The following is a 25,046-nucleotide window of genomic DNA, read 5'->3' on the forward strand; positions in this document are numbered from 1 at the left end:
GCCACTCGGCGGCATGTGGGATCCTTCCGGACCGGGGCACGAACCCGTGTCCCCTAGCAGGCAGATTCTTAAGCACTGTATCACCAGAGAAGTCCCTGGATACGGAATTCTTGATTGAACATTTTTCTTTTCTTCTAGTATTTTGAATATGTCAATCCATTGCTTTTTAACCTTCATTGTTTCTGATGAGAAATCAGCTGTTAATTGTATTGTTGGGGGTAATTCCTGGCAGTACAGTGGTTAAGACTCCACGCCCTCACTGCTGAGGGCCTGCGTTTGATCCCTGGTCTGGGAAATAAGATCCCACAAGCTGCACGGCATGGCAAAAACAAATTGTATTGTTGTTCTCTTGTATGGGATGAGTTGTTTTTCACTTGCTGCTTTGAAAATTTTCTTTGTCTTAGGCTTTCACCGATTCGACTGTGTGGATCCAGCTGTGAAACTCTTTGTATTGATCCTACTTAGGATTTATTGAGCTTCTTGGATATGCAGATTAATATTTTTATTATATTTAGGAAGGTTTTGGTCATTATATCTTTAAATAATTTTTATACCCCTTTCACTTTCTACTTTCTTTCTAAGATAACAATTACAGATTTGTTGGTACCCTTAATATTGCCTCACATCTTTGCACGTGTGCACAGGCTCTGTTGGCCAGGGATGTGTGGGCATCTCTGGCCCTCTTTGGTCCCTGCTATACATGCACATAGTCTCTGGTCATCCCAGGATATGTGGGAAGCTCATCAAGCCCCTGATGGCTATCTTACCACCTGCAACTTCTTGATAAATTCCTGGCTAGTCCACCAGTCCTTTGCTTGTCAGAACCAAGCCTAAAACCTCAGATTAATGGAGAGGATGCTCCTCCCTGTTTGCTAGCCACTGAGATTATCTCTTCAACTGACAGTGCTCCAAATAAATTGTGCCCCCTCCAGCATCAGTGGTGAAGCTACTGGTTTTCATGGCATTGACAAAGCTGAGGGAAGGGGAATGGGGTGTGAGCAGCCATAGACTCATGGTTTTCTTACCCAAAGCTTGGTAGTTTTAATAAATAAGTTTTTCTTAGTTGTTGTATGCCTTTGGTAGAATTCCAGAGTGTGAAATGTTTTGTTTGCTTGCTTGTTTGGCTTGGTTTGGTTTTTGTTTCTGCTAATTGACCTCCATTTAAATATTTCTTTATGTATGTAAATAACTTGTAAACATATGGACTTATGCCCTCTGTAAAACATATGGACTTATGCCCTCAATACGATAAACACTTGTATGCTACTCTCCAACATGTCCACCAGTTGTGTTGTCTGCTTACTACAAATTAGTTGTATGTGTTCCTAAGCCTGTTTATGTCAGCTTTACTTGAATTTTAATTACCTTATTTATTTAAATATAACATAAACTAATAAAATCTGACTATAAAAATAATTTTTTTATATTAACTAAATTGAATGTTTTAGAAAGACTTGATAAAGAAAAGTAGCAAAAAATTTAATGTTAAATTGGGTGTGCACAGACCTACTAGAGAATGGACTTGAGGATATGGGGAGGGGGAAGGGTAAGCTGTGACAAAGTGAGACAGTGGCATGGACATATATACACATATACATATACCAAACGTAAAATAGATAGCTAGTGGGAAGCAGCCGCATAGCACAGGGAGATCAGCTCGGTGCTTTGTGACCACCTAGAGGGGTGGGATGGGGAGGGTGGGAGGGAGGGAAACACAAGAGGGAAGAGATATGGGAACATATGTATATGTATAACTGTTTCACTTTGTTATAAAGCAGAAACTAACACACCACTGTAAAGCAACTGTACTCCAATAAAGATGTTAAAAAATAAGTAAATATATAAAGTGGGTGTGCATGTAGCAGCTGGAAAACATTGGAGGAAAAAAATCACAAATATCCAGAAGGAATCTCCATGTGTGAAGGATTCTGCTTAAACTCTCATTGTACTCACAGTGTAAAAGAGACAGAGATGCTACAATTATCTGACGAGTTTTAAAGTAACCATGATAAAAATGCTTCAGCAAGCAATTACAAATGTATTTGCAACAAACAAAAAAAATAGAAAGACTCAATAAGAAATGGAAGATAAAAATGGAGATATTAGAGCTAAAGAATACTGTAACCAAAATTAAAAGCTCAGGGAATGGGGTCAACACTGGAATGGAAGGTAAAGCAAAGAATCAGTGAACCAGAAACTAAAACTATAGAAATTACCCAATCTGAATAAGAGTGAGAGCAAGAGAAAGAAAGGAAGGAAGGAAGGGAGGGATGGAGGGAGGGAGGGAGGGAGGGAGAAAGAAAGGAAGGAAGGGAAGGAGGGAGGGAGAAAGGAAGGGATGGAGGAAGGAAGAACAGAGCTTCAGAAACATGTAGGACTATAACAGAATATCTAACATTTGGGTGTCAGAGTCCAGGAAGGAGAGGAGAAAGAGGGTGGGGCTGAAAAAGTATGAAAAGAAGTACTGGTGGGAACCTTTCCAAATTTGTCAAGAGACATAAACCTAATTCAAGAAGCTGAGTGAACCCATTACAGGATAAACTCAAAGATATCTATCCTAAGATGCATCATAATTAAACTACTAAAAACTAAAAGTAAAGAAAAATTCTTGAAAGTAGACATAAAAATGACACTTTACCTCGAGGGGAAAACAATTTGAATTACTGTTTGTTTCTCGTCAGAAACCATAGGGGCCAGAGGGGAGTGCTGCAAGTAAAAAACTGTCAATTCAGAGTCCTATACCAGCAAAAATATCCTTCAGGAGTGGAGAAGAAATGAAGACATTCTCTGATTAAGGAGAAGTAAAGTAATTTGTTGCCAGCAGAACTATCGTAAAAGAAAGGCAAAAGGAAGTTCTCTAAACAGAAAGGAAATGATAAAGTGAGGAACTTTAGAACATCAGGAAGAAATAGCACAATAAGCAAAAATATGGGTAAATATAATAGATATACTCTTCTTAAATTTCCTAATGTTTGATGATTCAAGCAAATTATATGATATCTTAGCAGTTCTAAATATATATATATAAGAAATGTTTAAAATAATTATATTATAAATGGGAGAGAGTAAAGGAACACAAAGGGAGATAAGACCTCTATTCTTCACTTCAACTGGTAAAATGACATAGACCGTGACAAGTTATGTAGGTATAAAGTAATACAGCAACCACTAAAAAAAGCTATACAAAGAGATACACTCAAAAACACTATACATAAATCAAAATGGAATTTTTAAAAAGTTAAGTAATCTACTTGATGAAGAGAAAAGAGAAAGGCAAAACAAAGAAGAAACAGAAAAAAAATACACTTAAGCCTTAGCATATCAGAAATTACACAAAATATAGATTATCTAAATACAATAATTAAAAGACAGAGATGGCAGCAGGATTAAAAAACATGGCCCAACTTATACACTGTCTACACAAAAAATTACCTTCAAATATAATGATACAGCCAGATTGAAAGCAAAAGGCTGGAAAATGACATATCATGCAAGTATTAATTAAAAGAAAGCAGGAGGCGGAACCATAGAGTTGGGAACCGCACGTGGAGCTTTCGGTGGGGCGCCCAGGACGCTGGGATCCCGTGTGCCCGCGCAGGAAGTAGCTCTGGAGACTCGCGAGAGAGCGCAGGCGGCGGCCGGGCCGGGAGAGGCGGGCCTCAGCGCAGATTGGGTCAGGCACGCGCAAGGGCAGCCCCCGAGGGCCGCCCCAGAGGCCCCAGCGCCGCCGAGGTCCTAATAGGCAGCACCGTCTTCCGCCGCACGTGGCCGCACCGGGATTCCCAAATCCAAGCGCGACAAGAAAGGTGGGCAAAGGGGGTGTTGGGACCCGGTGAGGAATTCGCGGGCTGGCTGTCACCTGCGGTAGGGGCTTCGCGGGGGAAGCACGGGGGTGGGGGCTGGAGCCGGGTCGGGTCAGGGAGCGGAGACTGCTTTGCCAGGCCTCCAGAGTTTGTCCAAGGCCGGCTGGTCGGGGAACAGCCTCTGAACACCCAGGCCGCACCCGATCTCGCCTTGGCCCACCTTTTCCTACCTCAGCCCATCTGTCTTAGTTCTCCGTGCTCCCCCCACCCTACCGCCTTTCCCTCAACCCAGGTTTATCCCTAAGTATGGTCTTGTGTACTTGAAGTTGCTTCTGTCTGGCATGCTTGTGCTCCGGTCTTTGTATGGCTGGCTCTTTCTCAGTTGGCAGTTCGTAGGATACCTCCTAAGAGAGTATTCCTGACTGCCTCTACTATGGTGAGCCTCTCTCACTCCGGCTCTCTAGCACATTCACTCAACAAATTAGAGAGGGGCCTGGCACTCTCTAGGCGTCGAAGGATACAGCAGTTACAACAAGGAAGGCCTAGAGCCCTCATCAAGCTTAATATTTTAGTTATGGGAAGTATATCCTCCCAAGGTACCGAAAATTGAATCAGTAAATTCAGATAGTGGTAAGTCCCGTGGAGTAAGAGAGAAAGAGAAGTTGATGTTCTTTTGTGCAGTGTGGCCAGAGAAGGTCTCTGTTGAGATGACAAACGAGCAGGAACTTGAAGAAAGTAAATAAGCAACCCATGGAGTTACCTGGAAGGATGGTGGTCCCAGGAGAGGGAACACGAAGGGCAAAGGCCCTGAAGCGGGAGCATGTTTGACATGTTCTGGGGCAAGAGGCCAGCGTGGCCAGGGCAGAGTGAGCAAAAAGGAGGGAGAGGGAATTGGGCAGAGTGTGCGGGGCTTGAAAGACCTTTGCAAGGAACTGGCTTTCACACGCAGGTGAAACGGGAGGAGAGAGCTCGAGCAGAGGAATGATGGGGTTCAACTTTACTTTTAAAAAGTTCACCCTAGTTGCTTTGTTGAGAATAGACAGGGAAGGTGGGGGCAGTGTGCAGGGGTGGAAGCAGCGAGACTAGCAGTAATCCAAGAGAGCATGGTGCTGGCTAGGTCCACAGTTGTAGCAGTGGAAATGTTGGAAAATGGGCAACTGTATTTTGTTTGCCCTCCTGTGCTGCACTTGCCCTGAATGGCGTGATTACCTTTCTAGATGTGTGCTTCGTGAAGAGGGACTGACTGAGTGCCAGGCAGGATGAATAAGAAGCGGCCTCCTCTTAGGAGCCAGGGCTTTGCATTTGATGCTCTGTTAGGCGTTTGTGGAACGATTGGGTTCTGTGGAGGGAGCCCTGGTCAGATCTGGCAAATGTCAAACCCTTCTGGTTAAGGGGCAAATTGGGCCCCAGCTGTTGTTGGAGAAGAGGTGCTTGTCCCTCCCCAAAGATGCGTTGCTGCATCCATGGGTCCAAACTGCAAGACAGGGTGTAGCAGAGGAGATACAGTCCCCAGCCCAGAGCAGCCACAGACGGTCTCTGTGTACCACAGCAGCACAGGGACGCGCCTCAGCCAGCAGCTAGCTCAGCCACTGGCAGGGCCCCCAGAGCCTCCACACCTCAGTAGGGAGTTTTCGCTTTGCCTCAGGGGAGCTAAGGAATACCTAATAAAAAAGAAAAAAAAAAAAAGAAAAAAAAGAAAGCGGGAGTGACTTAGATACAACAGACCAATTTCAACACCAACTACCACAATTCACCCAGTATGAAATAGATAGATATATACTATCCTATATTAAGGATATTGAATTCATAATTTAAAAAATTCCCAAATAAGAAATCTCCAGGCCCAGATGGTTTTACAGGAGAATTCTACAAAATGTTTAAAGGAGAATTAACACTAGTTCTATACAGTCTTTTGTAGAAAATTGAAGAGGAGGGCACACTTCCAAATTCATTTCATGAGGATAATATTACCTTGTTACCCAAAATCAGCTATATTCATACAAAACAAGAAAACTATAGACCAATAACCCTCATGAATATAGATTTAAAAATCCTTTAAAAAATTAGCAAATAGGGCTTCCCTGGTGGTGCAGTGGTTGAGAATCTGCCTGCCAATGCAGGGGACACGGGTTCGAGACCTGGTCTGGGAGGATCCCACATGCCGCGGAGCAACTGGGCCCTTGAGCCACAACTACTGAGCCTGCGCGTCTGGAGCCTGTGCTCCGCAACAAGAGAGGCCGAGATAGTGAGAGGCCCGCGCACCGCGATGAAGACTGGCCCCCGCTCGCCGCAACTAGAGAAAGCCCTCGCACAGAAACGAAGACCCAACACAGACAAAAATAAATAAATAAATTTATTAAAAAAAATTAGCAAATAGAATTCAGCAGTATATCAAAAGAATTATGCACCATGACTAAGTGGAGTTTATTGCAGGGATACAAAGCTGGATCAATATTCAAAATTATATTAATGTAATCTACTATATTAATAAGCTAAAGAAAAAAATCACATTATTATATCTATTGATGCATAAAAAGTTTTGACAAAATTCAACACCCATTCATGGTGTTGAAATTCTCAGAAAGGGAACTTCCCTGGTGGTGCAATGGATAAGACTCCACGCTCCCAAGGCAGGGGGCCTGGGTTTGACCCCTGGTCAGGGAACTAGATGCCACGTGCATGCAGCAACTAAGAGTTCACATGCCACAACTAAGGAGCCCACATGCTGCAATTAAGGAGCTGGCGAGCCACAACTAAGGAGCCTGCCTGCCACAACTAAGATCTGGTGCAACCAAATAAATAAATAAATAAATTCTCACAAAATGCTTAAAAAAAAAGAAAAGAAACTCTCAGAAAAATAGGAATAGAGGAGAACTTCCTCAACTTGATAAAAAGAATCTACAAAAAATCTACAACTAACGTTATAGTTAATGATAAAAGACCTAATCTCTCCCCCTTAAGTTCACAAGGTAAAAATGTTCGCTGTAACCACTCTTGTTCAATGTAGTGCTGGAAGTTCTGGCCAGTGCAGTAAGGCCAGAAAAGGAAATAAATGGCTTGCAGATTGGAAAACCATTTGGTAAATAAGAAATGAAAACTATGTTCACACAAAAACCCTTACATGAATGTTTTATAGCACTTTATGTATAACAGGCAACAAGAGGAAACAACCCAGATGTCCTTCAATGGGTGAAGGGTTAAACTGCGATATATCCACACCATGGAATACTACTCGATGATTAAAAGGAACAAGCTATGGGTACACACAACAACCTGGATGAATCTCCAGAGAATTATGCTAAGTGAAAAAAAGCCAACCCCAAAAGTTTCCATACTGAATGATTCCATCTATATCCGGTTCTTGAAATGAGAAAATTATAGAATGGAGAGCACATTAGTGATTACCAGGGGCTAAGGTGGGGGTTGGAACATGAGGGAGGTGGGGGTTGGAACATGAGGGAAGTGGGTATGGCTATGAAAGAATAACATAAGGGATGAAAATGTTCTACATCTTGACTGTATCTATGTGAATATCCTGGTTATGGTATCATGGTACCGTTTTGCAAGATGTTACTATTCAGAGAAACTGGGTAAAGGGTATGCAGGATCACTCTGTATTACATAAAAACAAAAAGTTTAATTTAAAAAAAACCTGGACTCTCTTAATCGTCTATATGTGTGTCACCTGTGATACTTAGAAGAATTAATAAAATATTCTTCATTGAAAAATCTATGTCGGCCAGCGGGAGACGTGGCAGGCGAGCAGTTCTGCTCCGAGGGCGTAAGTGCGTGCCCAGGTTTCGGCCGCTGACCAGGCAGCAACATGGTGGCACCAGTGCTGGAGACCGCTCACGTGTTTTGCTGCCCGAACCGGGTGTGGGGAGGCCTGAGCTGGAGCTCCAGGCCCGGAGGACTTCTGGCCTTTGGCACGTCCTGTTCCGTGGTGCTCTATGACCCTCAGAAAAGTGTTGTTATTACCAACCTGAATGGTCACACTGCTCGAGTCAATTGCATACAGTGGATTTGTAAACAGGATGGTTCTCCTTCTACTGAATTAGTTTCTGGAGGATCTGATATTCAAGTGATTCACTGGGATATAGAGAATAATCAGGCATTTGGAAGTCATTGAGGATTTCTAAGCAGCGGAGTATGAATACCAAAGAAGATGAATCTGATGGGAGTGTACCAAATTAGGATAGGAAAAAAATATGAAGGAAGAGATATGGGATATAGTTTTGAAGGAAAATGATTTTGGCATTGACTAGATAGTTGTCAAAGGAGTGGGGAGCTATTGAGTAGAGGAGTGAGAAATCAAAAAGAGCGGGATTCTGGCTCAGGGCTCTGGAAGAAAGATACTTCTACAAAGCAAAATAGGCAAGTGGGAGGGAAGATGTGGAATTCAGTTGTTAACACGTTACTTGTATTGCTAACCAGAGAGAGGGGCCAGGTGTGGAGGAGGGGATCGTGGAGTCACTTAGACTTGAATGAGAGTTCTAATGGTTGTGTAGCAAAGCAGCTCCTGTTTAGACTTACCTTGGCAGAGGAATCCAGAGAGAGCCATCTGCGCACTCAGTTTTGAGACCTTGAGTTGAGATTTGCAAGACTCTTTCCTCAGTGCTGCCCTAAGCTTCTGCCAGTAGAGAGGATAGCAGGCTGAGTATCTGATGGCAGACAGTGAATTTAGAGATGGACCAGAAAGTAGAATGTGAGGCCAGACAAGGAGGAGGAGAGGAGGAGGATGAAAGGCATAAAAGAGGGATGAAGGGGGCTTCCCGGGTGGCGCAGTGGTTGGGAGTCCGCCTGCCGATGCAGGGGACACGGGTTTGTGCCCTGGTCCAGGAAGATCCCACATGCCGTGGAGCGGCTGGGCCCGTGAGCCATGGCCGCTGAGCCTGCGCATCCGGAGCCTGTGCTCCGCAACGGGAGAGACCACAACAGTGAGAGGCCCATGTACTGCAAAAAAAAAAAAAAAAAAAAAAAAGAGGGATGAAGGGAATAAGAGGATTTGGGGGAAGAAGTCACATATTAGAACCTTGGAGGCTTAAAGGTTCCTTCTGGTATGCATTTCCATGCACACAGGTGTTCACTACATCTTGACTTCTGATAAAAGGAAATAATTCTAAGCTGGTATCATGAGAGATTTGAGTCTTTGAACAGTGGGCATCGTTTTTTTAAAAGCCGGTGAACTTAAGAGATTTGTTTTGTTTGAGCTTTTAAGATTCTCTAATGGTTGAAATACAACCCTGCTTAAAAGATGTGAAGTGACATAGAAAACAAACTTATGGTTACTAAAGGGGAAAGGGGGTGGGAGTGGGGATAAATTAGGAGTTTGGGATTAGTAGATACAAACTACTATATATAAAATAGATAACAATGTCCTGCTGTATAGCGCAGGGAACTATATTCAATATCCTGTAATAAATCATAATGGAAAAGAATATGTATATATATATATATAACTGTACACCAGAAACTAACACAATGCAACATTGTAAATCAACTATACTTCAATTTAAAAAAATAAAATAAAATAGAAAAAAAACTATATCATTATTGGTATATTCTGTCAAATACTAAGGGAGATATGTTAAAATAATCCGTCATGATTGGGAAGTGTCTATTTCTCCTTTTAGGTCTGTCAATTTCTGTTTTATATATTTTGAGACTATATTATTTCATGCATATACATTTAGAATTATTCAGTCCTATTGGTTGATTGTGCTTTTAATCACTATGAAGTCTCTCTCTTAATTTCTTGTGATGCTTTTTGCTTTAAAGTCTATTTTGTCTGATTTTAGTATAGTGACACCATCTCTCTCTTCGTTAGTATTTACATAGAACTCCCCCCTATTCTTCTACTTAAAAATTTTTCTGTATCTTTATTTTTAAAGGATGTCTCTTGTAAACAACGTCTGCAATTGTTTTTATGTAATATAATATTACAATTTTTGTCTTTTAATTGGAGTATCTTGTTCACTTACATTTAATATAACTACAAATATATTTGGGTTTACATCTACCATTTTATTTATTCAGTATTTATCCCACATATTCTATATTCCTTTTTTTCTCTCACTTCTTGACTTCTTTTCAATTAAACAAATATGTTTATTATTCCATTTCTTCCCTCTCTTATCTTGTTAATTATAAATTCTTCTATTATTTTAGTAGTTACCTTAGAGCATTCAACATATATCTTTGACTTATTAAAGTCTAATATAAAATAGTACTTTTAGCACTTTTCATATCATTCAAGGACTTTAGAATACTTTAATTCCATTTCCTACCTCCAATTTTTATGCTATTATTTTCATATGTTTTAATTCTACATATATTTTACACCTTACATGATACTATTATTTTTCTGTAGAAACAATATTCATTTTTTGATTTGTAACAGTTAACAGTTTGCATTTCATTTGGGGTTCTCTCCATATCTTGGTTGATTTTTTTTAAAGTTTAAATATAGTAAACTTTATTTTTTGTTTTGTATTGTTTTATGGGTTTTGTCAAATGCACCGAGTCATTTGGTGACTCTCAGGGTGGCACAGAGCCACCACCAAAACCTCTTGGTATAGAACAGTCTGTCATCCCTAAATTCCTTTGTGCTGTCCCCTTATAGTCTACTCTGTTCCCACCTCCAACCCCTAGAGATATATGTAGCCTTCTGGGTCTGACTTCTTTCACTTAGCAATATACATATAGGATTCATACATGTTATTGTGTGAATCAATAGATTGTTTTCTTTTTATTGCTGAGTAGTATTCTATTGTATAGTCGTACTATACTTTATCCATTTGCTAGTTGAAAGACATCTGAGTGGCTTCCAGTTTGGGGCAATTATGAATAAAGTTCCTATAAACATTAATTTATCATAAGCATACATTTTTATTTCTCTTGGATAAATACCTAGTAGTAGGATTGCTGGGTCATATGGTTATATGTATGTTTAATTTTTTAAGAAACTGCCAAATTGTTTTTCAAACAATTTGCATCTCCATCAGCAACATTTGAGGCTTCCAGTTACTCCACATCCTCATCACTACTTGGTATTATCAGTCTTTTTAGTTTTAGCTGTTCTAGTAGGTATGTAGTAGTATCTCATGGTAGTTTTTTGTTTGTTTGTTTGTTTGTTTGTTTTGCGGTACGTGGGCCTCTCACCGCTGCGGCCTCTCCCGCTGCGGAGCACAGGCTCCGGACGCGCAGGCCCAGCGGCCATGGCTCACGGGCCCAGCCGCTCCGCGGCACGTGGGATCCCCCCGGACCGGGGCACGAACCCGCGTCCCCTGCATCGGCAGGCGGACTCTCAACCACTGTGCCACCAGGGAAGCCCTCTTGGTAGTTTTAATTTGGTTATCCCTAATGACTAATTATGCTGAGCAGGTTTTAATGTGCTTATTTGCCACCCATATATCTTCTTTGGTGGAGTGTGTTTGGAACTTTTGGCAAGTTAGATATTGGGTTCCTTGTTTTTTTTTTATTGTTCAGCTTTTAGAGTTATTTATATGTTCTGTATACAAGTCTTTGTCAGAAATATGATTTGCATATATTTTCTTCCAGTCTGTGGCTTGCTTTTGAATTCTCTTATCAGTGTCTTTTGCAAAGCAAGAATTTTTAATTTTAATAAAGTTCAAATTATCATTTTTCTTTCATGGATCATGCTTTTGTGGATTGTGCTTTCAGTGTCTAGAAATTCTTTACCTAATGTAGGGTCATGCAGATTTTCTCATGTATTTCTACTAGAAGTTTTGTAGTTTCACATTATACATTTAGGTTTATGATCCATTTTGAGTTAATTTAAAAAAACATTTTATTTTTTGGAGATATAATTCACATACCATAAAATTCACCCTTTGAAAGTGTACAATTCAGTGGTTTTTAGTATATTCACAAGGTTATGCAGCCATCACCACTATCTAATTCCAGAGCATTTCATCATCTGAAAAAGAAACTCCAGGACTCATTAGCAATCACTGCCCCTTGCTCCTCTCCCAGCCTTAGGCAACCACTAATCTACTTTTTGCCTCTATAGATTCTTTCACTTAGCATATTGTTCTCAAGTTTCATCCATTTTGTAGCATGTATTGGTATTTCATCCCTTTTTATTGCTGAATAGTGTTCCATTGTATAAATACATACATATTATCCATTCATCGTTCAGTGGACATTTGGATTGTTTTGGCTATTATGAATAATGCTGCTATGAACATTCATGTACAAGTTTGTGTGTGAACACATACTTTCAGTTATCTTGCATATATACTTAGGAGTGGTTGAGTTAGTTTTTATATAAGGTGTGAGGCATGGGTTGAGTTTCTTTTTTTCTTTTTTTTTTTGCATATGGGCATCTAATTATTCCAACACCACTTATCGAAATAACTATCCTTTCTCCATTGAATTGCCTTTGACCCTTGTTAAAAATCAGTTGAGGGCTTCCCTGGTGGCGCAGTGGTTAAGGATCCTCCTGCCAATGCAGGGGACTCAGGTTCGAGCCTTGGTCTGGGAAGGTCCCCCATGCCACGGAGCAACTAAGCCCGTGCGCCACAACTACTGAGCCTACGCTCTGGAGCCCGCAAGCCGCAACTACTGAAGCCCGTGCACCTAGAGTCCATGCTCTGCAACAAGAGAAGCCACCACAATGAGAAGCCTGCACACCCCAGTGAAGAGTATCCCCCACTCACCGCAACTAGAGAAAGCCCACATGCAGCAATGAAGACCCAACGCAGCCAAAAATAAATAAATAAAATAAATTAAAAAAAAATCAGTTGAGTGTATCTTGATTGTTTTGTTCCATTGATCTATATGTCTGTCTTTTCTGCTAATGCCACACTATCTTGATTACCATACTTTTTTAAGCTTTGAATTTAGGTAGTATAATTCCTTCAACATTTGTCTTCCTTTTCAAAATTGTCATTCTAGATCCTTTGCCCTTGTCTCATACATTTTAGAATCAGCTGGTCAGTAATGATTCAAAAAAGTATACTGAGATTTTGATTGGGATTGCATTGAATGTATAGATCAATGGGGGGGATTGTTATCTTACCAATTTGATTCTTCCAATCCATAAACTTGGATTATCTTTTTATTTATTTAGGTCTTTGATTTCTTTCATCAATATTTTGTAGTTTTCAACACACAGATCCTGCACATATCTGTTAGATTTATAACTAAGTCTTTCATTTTTGGGGTGCTATTGTAAATTGCATTGTTTTTAAAATTTTGAATCCAATGTTCATTGCTGATATATAGAAATACAATAAAATTTTGTATATCGACCTTGTATCCTGTACCTTTGTTAAGCTCACTTATTAGTTCTAGGAGCTTTTTTTCTTAAAGTTCACTCTTATTTATTTATTTATTTTTGGCTGCGTTGGGTCCTCATTGCTGCACGGGCTTTCTCTAGTTGTGGTGAGCAGAGGCCACTTTTCGTTGCGGTGCATGGGCTTCTCATTGCATTGGCCTCTCGTTGTGGAGCATGGGCTCTAGGTGCACGGACTTCAACAGTTGTGGCAAGTGGGCTCAGTAGCTGTGGCTCTTGGCCTCTAGAGCACAGGATCAGTAGTTGTGGCACATGGGCTTAGTTGCTCCATGGCATGTGGGATCTTCCCAGATCAGGGATCGAACCCTTGTCCCCTTCATTGGGAGGCAGATTCTTAACCACTGCACCACCAGGGAAGTCCGTAGGAGCATTTTTTTGTAGATTATTTGGAGTTTTCTATATAGACAATGTAATCATTATAGTTTTATATACATTTTGACCTTTCTGTTGCTCTTCATTCCTTCCTAAATATCTTCGATTTCATCTGGGATTGTTTTCCTTTTTGTAGGACTTTCTTTAGATCTTTTTTTTTTTTGATGTTGGTCTGTTGGTTAAATATTTTAATTTTTGTCTGAAAATGTCTTATTTTCATTTATTTTTAAGGAATATATTTTGCAAGATGTATTATTCTAAGTTGACAAATATTTTCTTTCAAAACTTTGAAGATATCCTTTGTTGTTCTGGCCTCCATTATTTCTATAGAGAAGTCAGTTGCTGCTATTGTTACTACTTTGAAGATAATATTCCTTTTTCTCTCTGTTTTTTAGGGTTTTTCTTTGCCTTGTCTTTCAGCAGTTTTACTTTGATGTGCCAAAGGTGTGGATGTAGTTTTCTTGGTATTTACCCTGCCTAGGCTTAACATTTCTTAAATACATAGCTTGTGTTTTTTTGTTTCTTTTGAAAACTTCTTAGTCAATAATCAATCTCTTCAAATATTGCTTTTGCTCTGTTTTCTCTCTTCTCCCCTTATGGGAAAATTACACATATTTTGTGCCTTTTCACTTTGTTCATATCTTTCATTTCCTTTCTGTATTTTCTATTTTTTCTCCCTTTGCTTCAGTCCTATTAGTAGCTAGTTTTCTAGTCCTCTCTTCAGCTGTGTTTACTTTGTGGTTAAACCCGTCTATCCAGTTCTTAATTTCATTCATTATATTTTCCAGTTTTAAAATTTCTATTTGATTTTTTGGATAGATTCTAGTTCTCCACTGAAAATTTTCTACTTGTAATTTGTTTCCTTAAATGTATTGATGAGAGTTCATTTAAAATTGTTTCTGCTAATTCTCGTATATGAATTACCTGTAAGTCTGTTTTTATTATTTGGTCTTTCTCTGGTTTTTGGTCACTTGGTTTTGTCTCCTGGTAAGTCTGGTAACTTTTGATTGAATGATGGACATTGTGGATAAAAAATTATGGTGGAAATTTGAGCTTGAATGTTATCTTCCTTCAGAGAGGGTTTGCTTTTACTTCAGGTCAGGGTTAGATCATCTTAATCTAGATTGAGATGGTTTAAATCTGGGTTTCAGCTCTTTTGATGGCTCATCTCTTAACATATCCTAGAAGTAAGGTTAGCCCTTAGTTTTAGGCTGTAACTTGTCAGGTGTCCCAGCTGAAAGCTGGAGATGTTTGCTAAATATCCTATGTTTGGGCATCCCAGAACTCATTTTTAAAATCCTCAGTCCCAGGAGACTGCTGAATATCTACTCAGCACCTGGGCCCCTCAGATGTTGGTTTACAAATCTGCAAATGCCTGCAGGGGAAGAATGTGACCAGATATCAGGTTCACACAATGTACTTCTTTTATCTTAGTGATCTTGGCCTCTCAAGTCTTCAGGGCCCTGGTAACTTTTCTTTTTGTTCAAACTTGCTTTCCTAGTTGTGGTTGGTGAAGAAGTTGGTCTGATGCAAGCTAATCCACCATATCCAGAAGCAATACAAAGAGCATGGACTTCGGAGCCAGAACTCCAGGATTCAAATCTCAGTTCCATCATTTACTTGTCCTGTGATCATGAACAAGGTATTAACTTTTTTTGAGCCTCACTTTTCTCATCACTAAAATGGTCATAATAACAGTAGCTACCTTATAGGGTTATTTTGATGATTTAACAAGTATTATATATAAAGTAGTGTGTGTATATATATATATATATATATACTTTCCTACTTACCTTCTTGTTCTGGCCTCCATTGTTTCCATAGAGAAGTCAGTTATTGTTATTATTACTACTTGGAAGGTAGTATTCCTTTTTTTCTCTGACTGTTTTTTAAGGTTTTTCTTTGCCTTTGTCTTTTGACAGTTTTACTCTGATGTGCCAGAGGTGTGGGTATGGTTTTCTTTGCATTTATCCTGTCTGGGCTTCTTAGCATTTCTTGTATCATATATACTTTAAAAGTATATAATATAATATATATCTAAGGAAAGTGCCTGGAATCCAAAATATGCTGTATTGTTATTTGCTCTTATTATTTTTACTTGATGTGGTCATCTTTCCAGTTAGTGTTGTTTTCCACTGTGTTTTGTCATTTACAAATCCTCAATAGGCTCTGCCGGCTAGTAGATGAAGTCCAAACTCTACACCTGTAGTTCTCAGCCTTGGTGGCATATTGGAATAACCTGTGATATTTTTAAAATTCTGAGGCCCAAGTCAAACCAGGCCAATTACATCAGAACTTTTTTTTTTTTTTTTTTGCGGTATGCGGGCCTCTCCCTGTTGTGGCCTCTCCCGTTGCGGAGCACAGGCTCCGGACGCGCAGGCTCAGCGGCCATGGCTCACGGGCCCAGCCGCTCCGCGGCATGTGGGATCTTCCCGGACCGGGGCACGAACCCGTGTCCCCTGCATCGGCAGGCGGACTCTCAACCACTGTGCCACCAGGGAAGCCCCATCAGAACTTTTAAGGTGGGATACAGATATTAATCAGTATTTTTTAAAGAGCCTCAGGTGATTCCAATGTTCAGCCAATGCTGGGGGTTCTCACACCTCCTCCTCCGCTCTTCTGAGCCACTTTTGAGGGCCTGGAGAAGTGCCTGAGACACTACATGCTCTAGGGAGAGAGAGGAAATGGATGCAAAGAAAAGAGGAAAATAACTCACGGTGGTACCATAGGAACGTACTTGTGGGAATTCTCATTCTTTGGAGAAACAGCAAACTCCAGCTGTGTGCTCTGTTTTGTGGTTTTCTTTTGGGAGGGGGCAACGTCAATGACCCCCCCTTCTATCTCCACATCAAGCCATCTCTCAATTCACTCTCATCTTTCCGTCCCGAATTTACCTCCCTCTCTTTATTCAAAGAGTTGTTGAAATATCTCCTCCCTCTAAGAAGGTTTTTTGGTTTGTTTGGAGAAGGTACCTTCTCACAGGTACTAAAACATTATTCAAGGTGGTCCTGTCCAAGGAGGGGTATGGGGGCTAAGGATGGGCACTTGGGACGGCCAGAGGCACCAGGTGACTTGACAGGAGGTGGGAAAGGAGCATTGGAAAGGAGATGGGAGAGCCTCTGGAAAACTTATCAGATCATAAAATGTCACCTAGGCTAACCTCTGAATGTTTACAAAACTCCTTAGTGTGCGCCACTGATGGTAGAATTTTTAGGCACTGTGACATGCTGGTGGGGTGATATTTTGTCAAGAGATAAAAGGGAGAAGGCCTAGACAGGTGCCTGTTCTGACACCACATGGGGCAGGCATCTGCCAGCAGGGAGCCAAGCCCTTTGTGCCACCTCTGCTGATGCCTTCAGAGAAGCGGTGTCCTGGCTGGCAAGGAAGAGGCTGGGGGAGAGGGGAATAGCGTGGTAGGGAATAATTTTAAACATTTTGGTGCTACGTGAGCTGTGAAGACATAGCATGTAGGTCTTCATGAGCCAACCAACTGTGTTTCTCCTGAGCCAATGGGGTGGTGGGTTGTGAAGTTCTGTGATTCAGGATGCTTTCCTGGGCTGCCTCTGCTTTAGACAGGGAGCAAGAGCAAGTGACATGAGATTTAAAATAATAATAATTGTATATAGTGCAGGGAAACAGGTCTCTCACCTCTAGTGATGGGAGAATAAATTTGTTCAGTTTTTCTTAAAGCATGTGAGCAGCATGAATCCAAAGTCTTAAAAATGTTCCTGTGCTTTGACCCAGCAATTCCACTTCTAGGAATATGTTCTAAGGAAGTAGGTGACAAGTGCACAATGATCTATGTATACTGACATTCATTATAAGCTTGTTCACTAAAAACAACCAAAATGTCCAGCAATTAGGCATTAAATAATGACTGGGAATATAGAATGCTATGCAGCTAGTAAAAAGGACACTGCTACTCCTCCATAGTTATTGAAATGGAAAGATGTTTATTATATTTTAAGCAAGAAAAGCAGGTCCCAGAACTACATTCACTGTGACCCTATTTCATTTATTTTAGTAATTTTTTTTTTCCTCCCAGACCATTTTATTGAAGATGAATGACTTCATGCTAAGCCTGTATCATGGGGGTAGCCCTGTTTTACACAGACTACTGCCAGAGTAGTTTATTACTACCAATAATGTGTGAATTACTTTGCATAGTGTCTGACATATAGTAGGTGCATAGAGGTAGAAAAAGTAAATATTACTTTCAGAAAGTCTCTTTAACTGTTAAAGAGACTTTACCTCTCTAGAGTGGTTTAGCATTTTAATAGAATAGAAAGTATGATACAAAAATTGGCAAAGTTTGCTGGCCAGAAATCATGTAGTTGGTATGATCTCAGTTTTGAAAAACACAGTACATGTGCCCATAAGGAAAGTCTGTAAAGATATCTTTATCTTATTAACAGTGTTTGAGTAATGTTGGGTTATGAGTCGTTTTTATGTCCCTTTTTTTTTTTGCTTTAATACACCCAACCTCCTGTGATAGAATAGACTGTCTTTATACTCTTTCTCTTCACTCAAAGTCTAAAAAAAAAAAAAAAACCCAGGCTTTAATTACTGATATAAAGTAAAACAATAACTTGTTGGTTGGCTGAGAATTGCTGGAAATTAATAAATAGTTTGGAAATTATTTAGTAAATGCTAATTACTTAGCAAAAGTAATTAAAATATTTATAAGCGAACACCCATAAAACACCACCAAGCAAATACATTGCTCAATAAATGGTTTAATTAGTATTTCATTACTAGAAATTAATCTCAGTAACCAAACATTACTACAAATTACATGTAGGATGGACAGCTTGTTTCACTGCTATTAATGATTTCAATTACAAAGTTTGTGCAAAGTCTAATTCCTTCCTGCTTCTCCCGCCTTCCTCCTGCGCCCACCTGGGCGAGTTCCCACACACTGGGCCTGAGTTAGGATGTTTAGGGCTGGGCTGACACCTTCCACATTGTTGGAAATCCCGGATTAACAGTTTCCCTCAGCTTGTTTCCCAGCTGTCTTGCAGAAATACTAGCCCTGGGTGCCTCTTAATCAGCTGGAATCAGCCTCCAGGAGCTGGTGGGCTTCTTACCACAGATATACTCTCCTCTGGAGTCTCCTAAATCACTTGGCTGCAAGGCCCGATTCCCTCCTCATGTCTGTGCCAAGGCCTTCCAGCACTGGGTTGCGCTCCTTGTTCAGCTCTCTGGCTGGGCCAGGTTGCTGCTAAGTCATAAAAGGGCATCTTCGTGCCGATGAGAAAAAAGGAGTCCTTCCCTCCGGACAGATGTTGTCACATGTGAGGGTGGATTTTTGCCCCAACGTGTTTCTTTCTCAGGTTCCCCAGGGAACAGACTCGAGATTTGCGTGCAGGCGTCTTACTGAGGAGTGTTCTCAGGAATAGCCCCTGAGTGAGGGAGTGAGGGAAGTAGGATGGGGTAGAGGGAAAAGTTGGACCACAACCGCACGGGAAGCTCCTGGATTGAGGCAAGGAAGGGGGCAGGCCTTTGTTATTTCAAACGAGCAGACATCACTCTGGGACTGATGTGCCTCTCTTTGGCTGAGGACAGGTCCTGGAGGGGGACTTGGTTGCCAGCCATTAACAGGCAACACTCCCAGCAGCTAGAGGAACGAGTGCTTTGGCTCTGAAGGAGAAATATGGGCAGCATCCACTACAGTCCCCTTGTGTCATGGACAACCTGAGCAACCACACAGGAAGGTCCTTCTGGGGGTGGCCTGAGGCCATGAGTTGAATGGGCATGAGTTGTCCCATTGTTTTACTGGGACTGGGAGGGGTCTTACTTCTGCAGTTAGGGTGGATCCCCACTTAGGTACAAGCTGGGGCTTATGCCTAGGCTGTAAGCTCCATGCGGGTAGGTCTGTGTCTCATGGTATCCCCAGAACTTAGCACAGTTTGTGGCTCAATTAATATTTGCTGATTGAATCTATAGTAATAAAGACAGTCACCTAAATGCATTAATATAAGCTGTATTACAATTGATGAAGGGAAATACATAGAATGTGACCTAGGACGGGTCAGGGAAGCTCCCTCAAAGAAATGACATGAGCTGAGACCCAAGGGATGGGTAAGAGTGGGCCAGGCAGAGTGGACTGGGGGTGGGGTGCTTCCAAGCCTCCTAAGATAAGCATTTACCTTGGCCACGTCCTGAGGGGGTCTCCTCATGGAAAAACAGAGGCGACTTGAGAAATCACATTCACTGAAATCTCTCTTGTTATCTGTTGGTGAAATGTATCCTTTGTCCTTATCACAGCCTTATCTGGTATAAGATTCATGTGTTAGAGAGCTTTTCCACTGTGGCTTGGCCAGGCCCTGGTGGCATGAAGGTTGCCTGCACCTGGCAGGTGCTTTCTAGAGTGAGAGATACAGGCCAGGTGTCACAGTTGGAGCTGGGGGTGGAGATCCCCCTGAACCCCCCATGGGGTCTCATGCATGTGAAGGCCACCTATTGTGGAGGAGCTGAGGCTGGAAGCAGCTGGGCTTCAGATCTAAACTCTTGCTTCCTCTTCGTCCTCATCTCCATCCTGCCCCTGGCTTTGCCCCTCTGCAGGCCTGTCTCCAGATTCCTCACTGCCCCAGGAGCATGTTCTGCTCATTTTGCCTCCACTCCTGTGCATGAGTCCTCTCCTTTCTCCAGGACCACCGCTCTACTCAGAAAACCCACCCAAAGCACCGCCATGGAGCCCTGGCCAGCAACTCCAGGTCATACTGAACTCACCCCTTTCTGCATTTCTACAGCCCTCAGCTGTAGATTCTTTAGGGCAGAGGCTGGTTTAGAAATCCGGGCCTGGTACCATACCTGGTCGAGAGCAAGAAGGTTGGGAGAGGCTGGAGGAGAGGAGAAGCCCTGAAGGAAAACCCATTGTGCCCGTCCCTGCCATGATGCCCTGGTTGGCGCCGGGCAGTGTGAATGGTAGCCTGGACGACGTCTGCTGGCCTCCCAGCCAGGTGCACCATGAGGGGTGCCGCGGGCCTGCCTTCCGCTGTTGGTGGTGGGTGGCAGCAACGGCCAGGAGGGGGAAGATGGAAAGTTCATGTTTATCACGTCTGGGGCTTTGCCTGCCTTGTCCTTAATCAGTCTACAGCTAATTAGTCGCCTCCCCCAGCTGGCAGAGCACCATGACTCACCAAGGAAAAGGCTGAAGTCAGCCGGCCTCCTGCTCAGGGGAATCCTGGCTCATTGGATGAGCCCTTCTTGCCTGGGGTATTATGAGGGCCACAGGATGCAGGAGCTCCTCTGGAAAGAATCTGAGGTTGTTGGGAAGGGGCCCTGGGGTCCTGTGCCACCTAGGGTGACTGTAGGGGGAAGGATGTGGCATCATCCTCTTTGCTGCAACGTAAAGGCTCACTTTCCCAAACTCACTTGCAGCCAGGAAAGGCATGGGACACAGTTCAGACCAATGGGGCATAAGCTGAAACCTGCTGGGGGCTCTTAGGAAGGCTTTTCCTTTCTTGATAAAGGGCGTTGGATGCTGCTGGTGCTGGCCCTTCTTGCCCTTTCTTCTTTTTGCCTTGAATGCAGACTTGAAGGCTGGAGCTGCAGCAGCCATCAGCTTCTATGAGGGAAAGACCAAGAGAATTGTAATGACACCAGCCATGAGCTGACCAACCAATGCCAGTAACTTGCCTACCTCCAGATTTCTGTCAGGTGAAAATAATAAATCTCCATTTGTCTAGTCCACTGTTGGTTGGTATTCTGTTAGCTGCAACTGAATACACTTCTAACTGATACAGAGGGGAACTCCAGATGGTGCCAGCTTGACTGCACAGATGCCCATGGTACCAGAGTAATCCAGACATCGCTGGCCTCATCAGCCAGTGAGGTTAAAATACCCACTCCTCCGATCCTTCATCTTTTAAAGTCTCATTCATCAACCCTTTTTAGACACTTACGTTATTAAGAAGGTATCTGGGTGTGACATTGATGTGCCAGACATGTTAAATCCTGTGTAATGGTGTGCCTTGGAAGGCAAAACTAGATTTTCTGGCAAAAGAATAATCCCACTTCTCTTAGTTATGCAGTGCTTATGTTAAGTAGGCAAATACATTGCTCTGGGGAAAGGGTGCAAAAAGGAATTATGTGATTCTGAGAAGGTTTTGCAGGACTGATCATAGAGGCAGGATATTTGCATATGGGAGGACTGAGGTCAAGACCCTGACTGACCCTTCCCTTTTGGGGTTTAAGACTACTAGAGCCTTTCTGATATACCGAGTTGGGCCTCTCTGAGATCCTTTGGCAAGAAAGGGTAGAAGAAATGCCACAGGGGAACCTCATCATCAGGAAACAGGGACGCTGAATAGGTGAACCAAGCTAATATCAGGCCTAGATACTTGTTAGTGAGGCTGGTGCCCAGCCAGCAGCTGACGTGGCAGAGACCTCCAAGCACTCTGGTAGAGGTTGTGCTGTGAGCAGTGGCTGCACGTAAGTGTGTGAAATAAAAGAGTTGAAGCCTGGAGCCCAAGTGTGAGGCGCTGCTGTGCACCTCCAGGGTTGGCTCAGCAAGGGCAGCCCTTGGGCAGCTCTGGACGTGGAGGCAGCAAACTGCGCAGGACCAGTTTTCAACAGCGACCCCTTGTGGCAGCGGGCTGATTAGACTGTTCAATTCTGTCTCCACCTGGCTTTTAGAGCCAGGACAGATCCCGATGCACTGAGTCGTGGTTCCAGTTCTTGGGCACCTTGGGGAAGGTGAGCGGAGGAAGAGCCTGAGGGTAGAGGGTTGTACAGCACCGTGGATAGGAGGATGGACTCTGGCGTCAGACTGCTCGGGTTCCAGTTTCTGCTCTGCTACTTCCCTGGCCTGACCTCATGGGCTGCAGACCTGTACAGCCTCACTGGAGCCTGCCTTAATTAAACAGGCACCATGCTGGGCTTAATGCTTGCTGTCTTGAAAGTCTTAATAATTTTTAAAAATCTGTCAGCCATATTTTATTTTATTTTTTTAACTGAGGTATAGTTCATTTATGATACAATGTTGTGTTAGTTTCAGGTGTATGGCACAGTGATTCAGTTATACATACATATCTATCTATTCTTTTTCAGATTCTTTTCCCTTATAGGTTATTACAAAATATTGAGTAGAGTTCCCTGTGCTTGACAGTAGGTCCATGTTGGTTATCTATTTTATATATAGTAGTGTGTATATGTTAATCCCAGACTCCTAATTTATCTCTCCCCCCTCCCTTTTGGTAACCATAAGTTTGTTTTCTACATCTGTGGGTCTATTTCTGTTTTGTAACTAAGTTCATATGTATCATTGTTTTTTTAGATTCCATGTATAAGCGATATCATATATTTGTCTTTGGCATACTTCACTTAGTGTGACAATCTCTAGGTCCATCCATGTTGCTGCAAATGGCATTATTTCATTCTTTTTTCATAATAAGTTATTTTTGAAGAAGGACCCCCTTCCACTCCTCTATTTTCATTTTTCACTTGGCCCTGCCAATTATGCAGTCAGTCCTGCTTGGGCAAATTACTTTTCTATGCCACAATTTCCCCATCTGTAAAATGGATTTAAAACAACCCTGCCTCAGAGAGCTGTTGTAAGATTAAATGAGTTATATACATAAAGTACTCAGAACAGGATCTGGCATGTATTAAGCACTGTGTAAGTGTTAGCCATTGTTACTGTTCCTGTTAATTTAGGCTGATGAGGACTCCAGCGATTAATCTGTAAAACACAGAGACATGACTACATTTCTGTCTCCAGCTAGTGAAGCAGATGAGATCCAGCACATGGGGAAACAATGCAAGGAGAGGAAAATGTGACCCCTGGACTTCCTTCTCACACAAGATGAGATGCTTCATTGAACCTACATCCATCTGGGCCCACAAGGCTGACAAGAGAGGAGAACGCTGGGGCCTGAGAAGTGTGGAGTCAAGGCCAACCTCCCGCTGCAGGGGCTGGCAGCAGGAGTGGGCACGGCTCAGAGGCGCAGTCTGGGACACCTCCGAAAGCAGCCGGCCTCCTCCCCATGGGGTCAGACTGAGAGGCAGGCTGTCATCAGACTCAGGCCCTGCTGTCCCTCCTCTCGGATGAGACACACTGTCAGGGAAGGATGGCCCCGCCCCAGCCTTCCCTCCCGCCTGGACCCATCTTGCATTTACAGAACCAGATCAGAGGATAGGATGCTGGGAAGGATGCTTTATTATGATGATGATTCTAAATGAAATTATTTCTTGGTATGTAGCCTACACACAAAAAGAGGAGAAATCATAGGTGCTCAGCTCAATGAATCCTCCAAAAATGAACACACTCAGTTCAAGATATAGGACATCCACCAAAGTCAGGAAGCTGCCAGCCACACTCCCCTCCCCGTCACTCCCTCCTTCCCCAGTCAGCCACTATCCTGAATATTATTTTCTAAAACCATTAGATTTCATTTTCCCAAATTTTTTATTTTGGAAAAATTTAAATCTACAAAGTAAATGGAAATAATAGAATAGGAGCACCCATATACTCACCTAGATATACCAATTGTTAACATTTTGCAACATATTCTCTCTCTGTCTTTCTGTCTCCCTTTCTGTCTCTCTTTTTTCTCCCCCCATCCCTACACACACAATTTTCTGAACCATTTGAGAGTTATTGGCAGACATCATGACACTTTATCCCTAAATATTTCAGCACACATCCTAAGAAGGAGAACATTTACATACTGCAGTTATTACAATAAGGAAATTTAACATTGCTACAATATCATTATATAATATACAGTTGATATTCATATCTCCCACTTATCCCAATCATAAATATATAAATAAATATAATATATATATCCCAATGATATTATGTATACATATATATATGTGTGTGTGTGTGTGTGTGTGTGTGTATATATATATATATGAAAGCCTGGAACACACTTTGCATTTAGTTGTATGTCTCTTTCGTCTTCTCTAATCTAGAATAGGTTCTCTCTCTCTCTCTCTCTTTTTTTTTTTTGGTCTTTCATGACACATTTTTGGAGCATATAGTCAAGTTTTCTAGAATATCTCTGAGTTCGGATTGTCAGATTATTTCCCCATGATTGAATTTAGTTTAAACATTCTTGGCAAGAATGCTATAGGAGTTTTATTATTATGTATATGTTCTTTATAATTAATTATTAATGAGAGTAGCTGCAACTTATTGAGTGCCCATGATGTGATGTGGGGATTTTGATGTCCACTTCACAAACCAGGTAACTGAGGCAGAGAGTGGCTAAGTACTTTTCCCAAGGTCAGATGGTCAGAAAGAGGAAGTGCCAGGATTAGGCTTGTCTGACCCCAGTGCCCATGCTCATAGCCCGTTCAACCCACTGTCAGAGATGACTGGTCCCGCTGGAAGTAGACCTGAGGCTGTGCCCTGGAGGACAGGGACTGCGTTATGTTCTCTGCTGAATTCCAGGCTTAGCCAGGGCCAAACCCAGAGCAAGGGTCCATGATTGTTTATTAAATAAATGGATGAATGATTGTTTTATGGACAAAGGTTAGCATGGAGTCCATGGACCACTGGCATCAAAATCACCCAGAAAACTCGTCAGAAATACACATCT

At 42.1% G+C, this 25,046-nt stretch overlaps 1 protein-coding gene across 7 annotated transcripts in view; it reads left to right on the top strand.

Moving 5' to 3' along the window:
* Window positions 1-25,046, top strand: part of LRMDA (leucine rich melanocyte differentiation associated) — a 1,268,542-nt gene that overhangs the window by 56,311 nt on the left and 1,187,185 nt on the right. For 6 of the 7 annotated variants that reach the window (XR_009535957.1, XR_009535956.1, XR_009535958.1 and 3 more), the window contains one exon: window positions 14,996-15,136. Coding sequence is in view for 1 of the 7 variants with exons in the window: in XM_060125451.1 (XP_059981434.1) it covers window positions 15,128-15,136 (9 nt within the window). In the remaining 6 variants the exon portion in view is untranslated. Of the gene's footprint in view, window positions 1-14,995; window positions 15,137-23,218; window positions 24,183-25,046 lie in introns of those variants that run through there. The other variant, XR_009535959.1, reaches the window with a different exon arrangement.

This window comes from Lagenorhynchus albirostris, chromosome 16, assembly GCF_949774975.1.
Source record: "Lagenorhynchus albirostris chromosome 16, mLagAlb1.1, whole genome shotgun sequence".
Lineage (NCBI taxonomy): Eukaryota > Metazoa > Chordata > Mammalia > Artiodactyla > Delphinidae > Lagenorhynchus > Lagenorhynchus albirostris.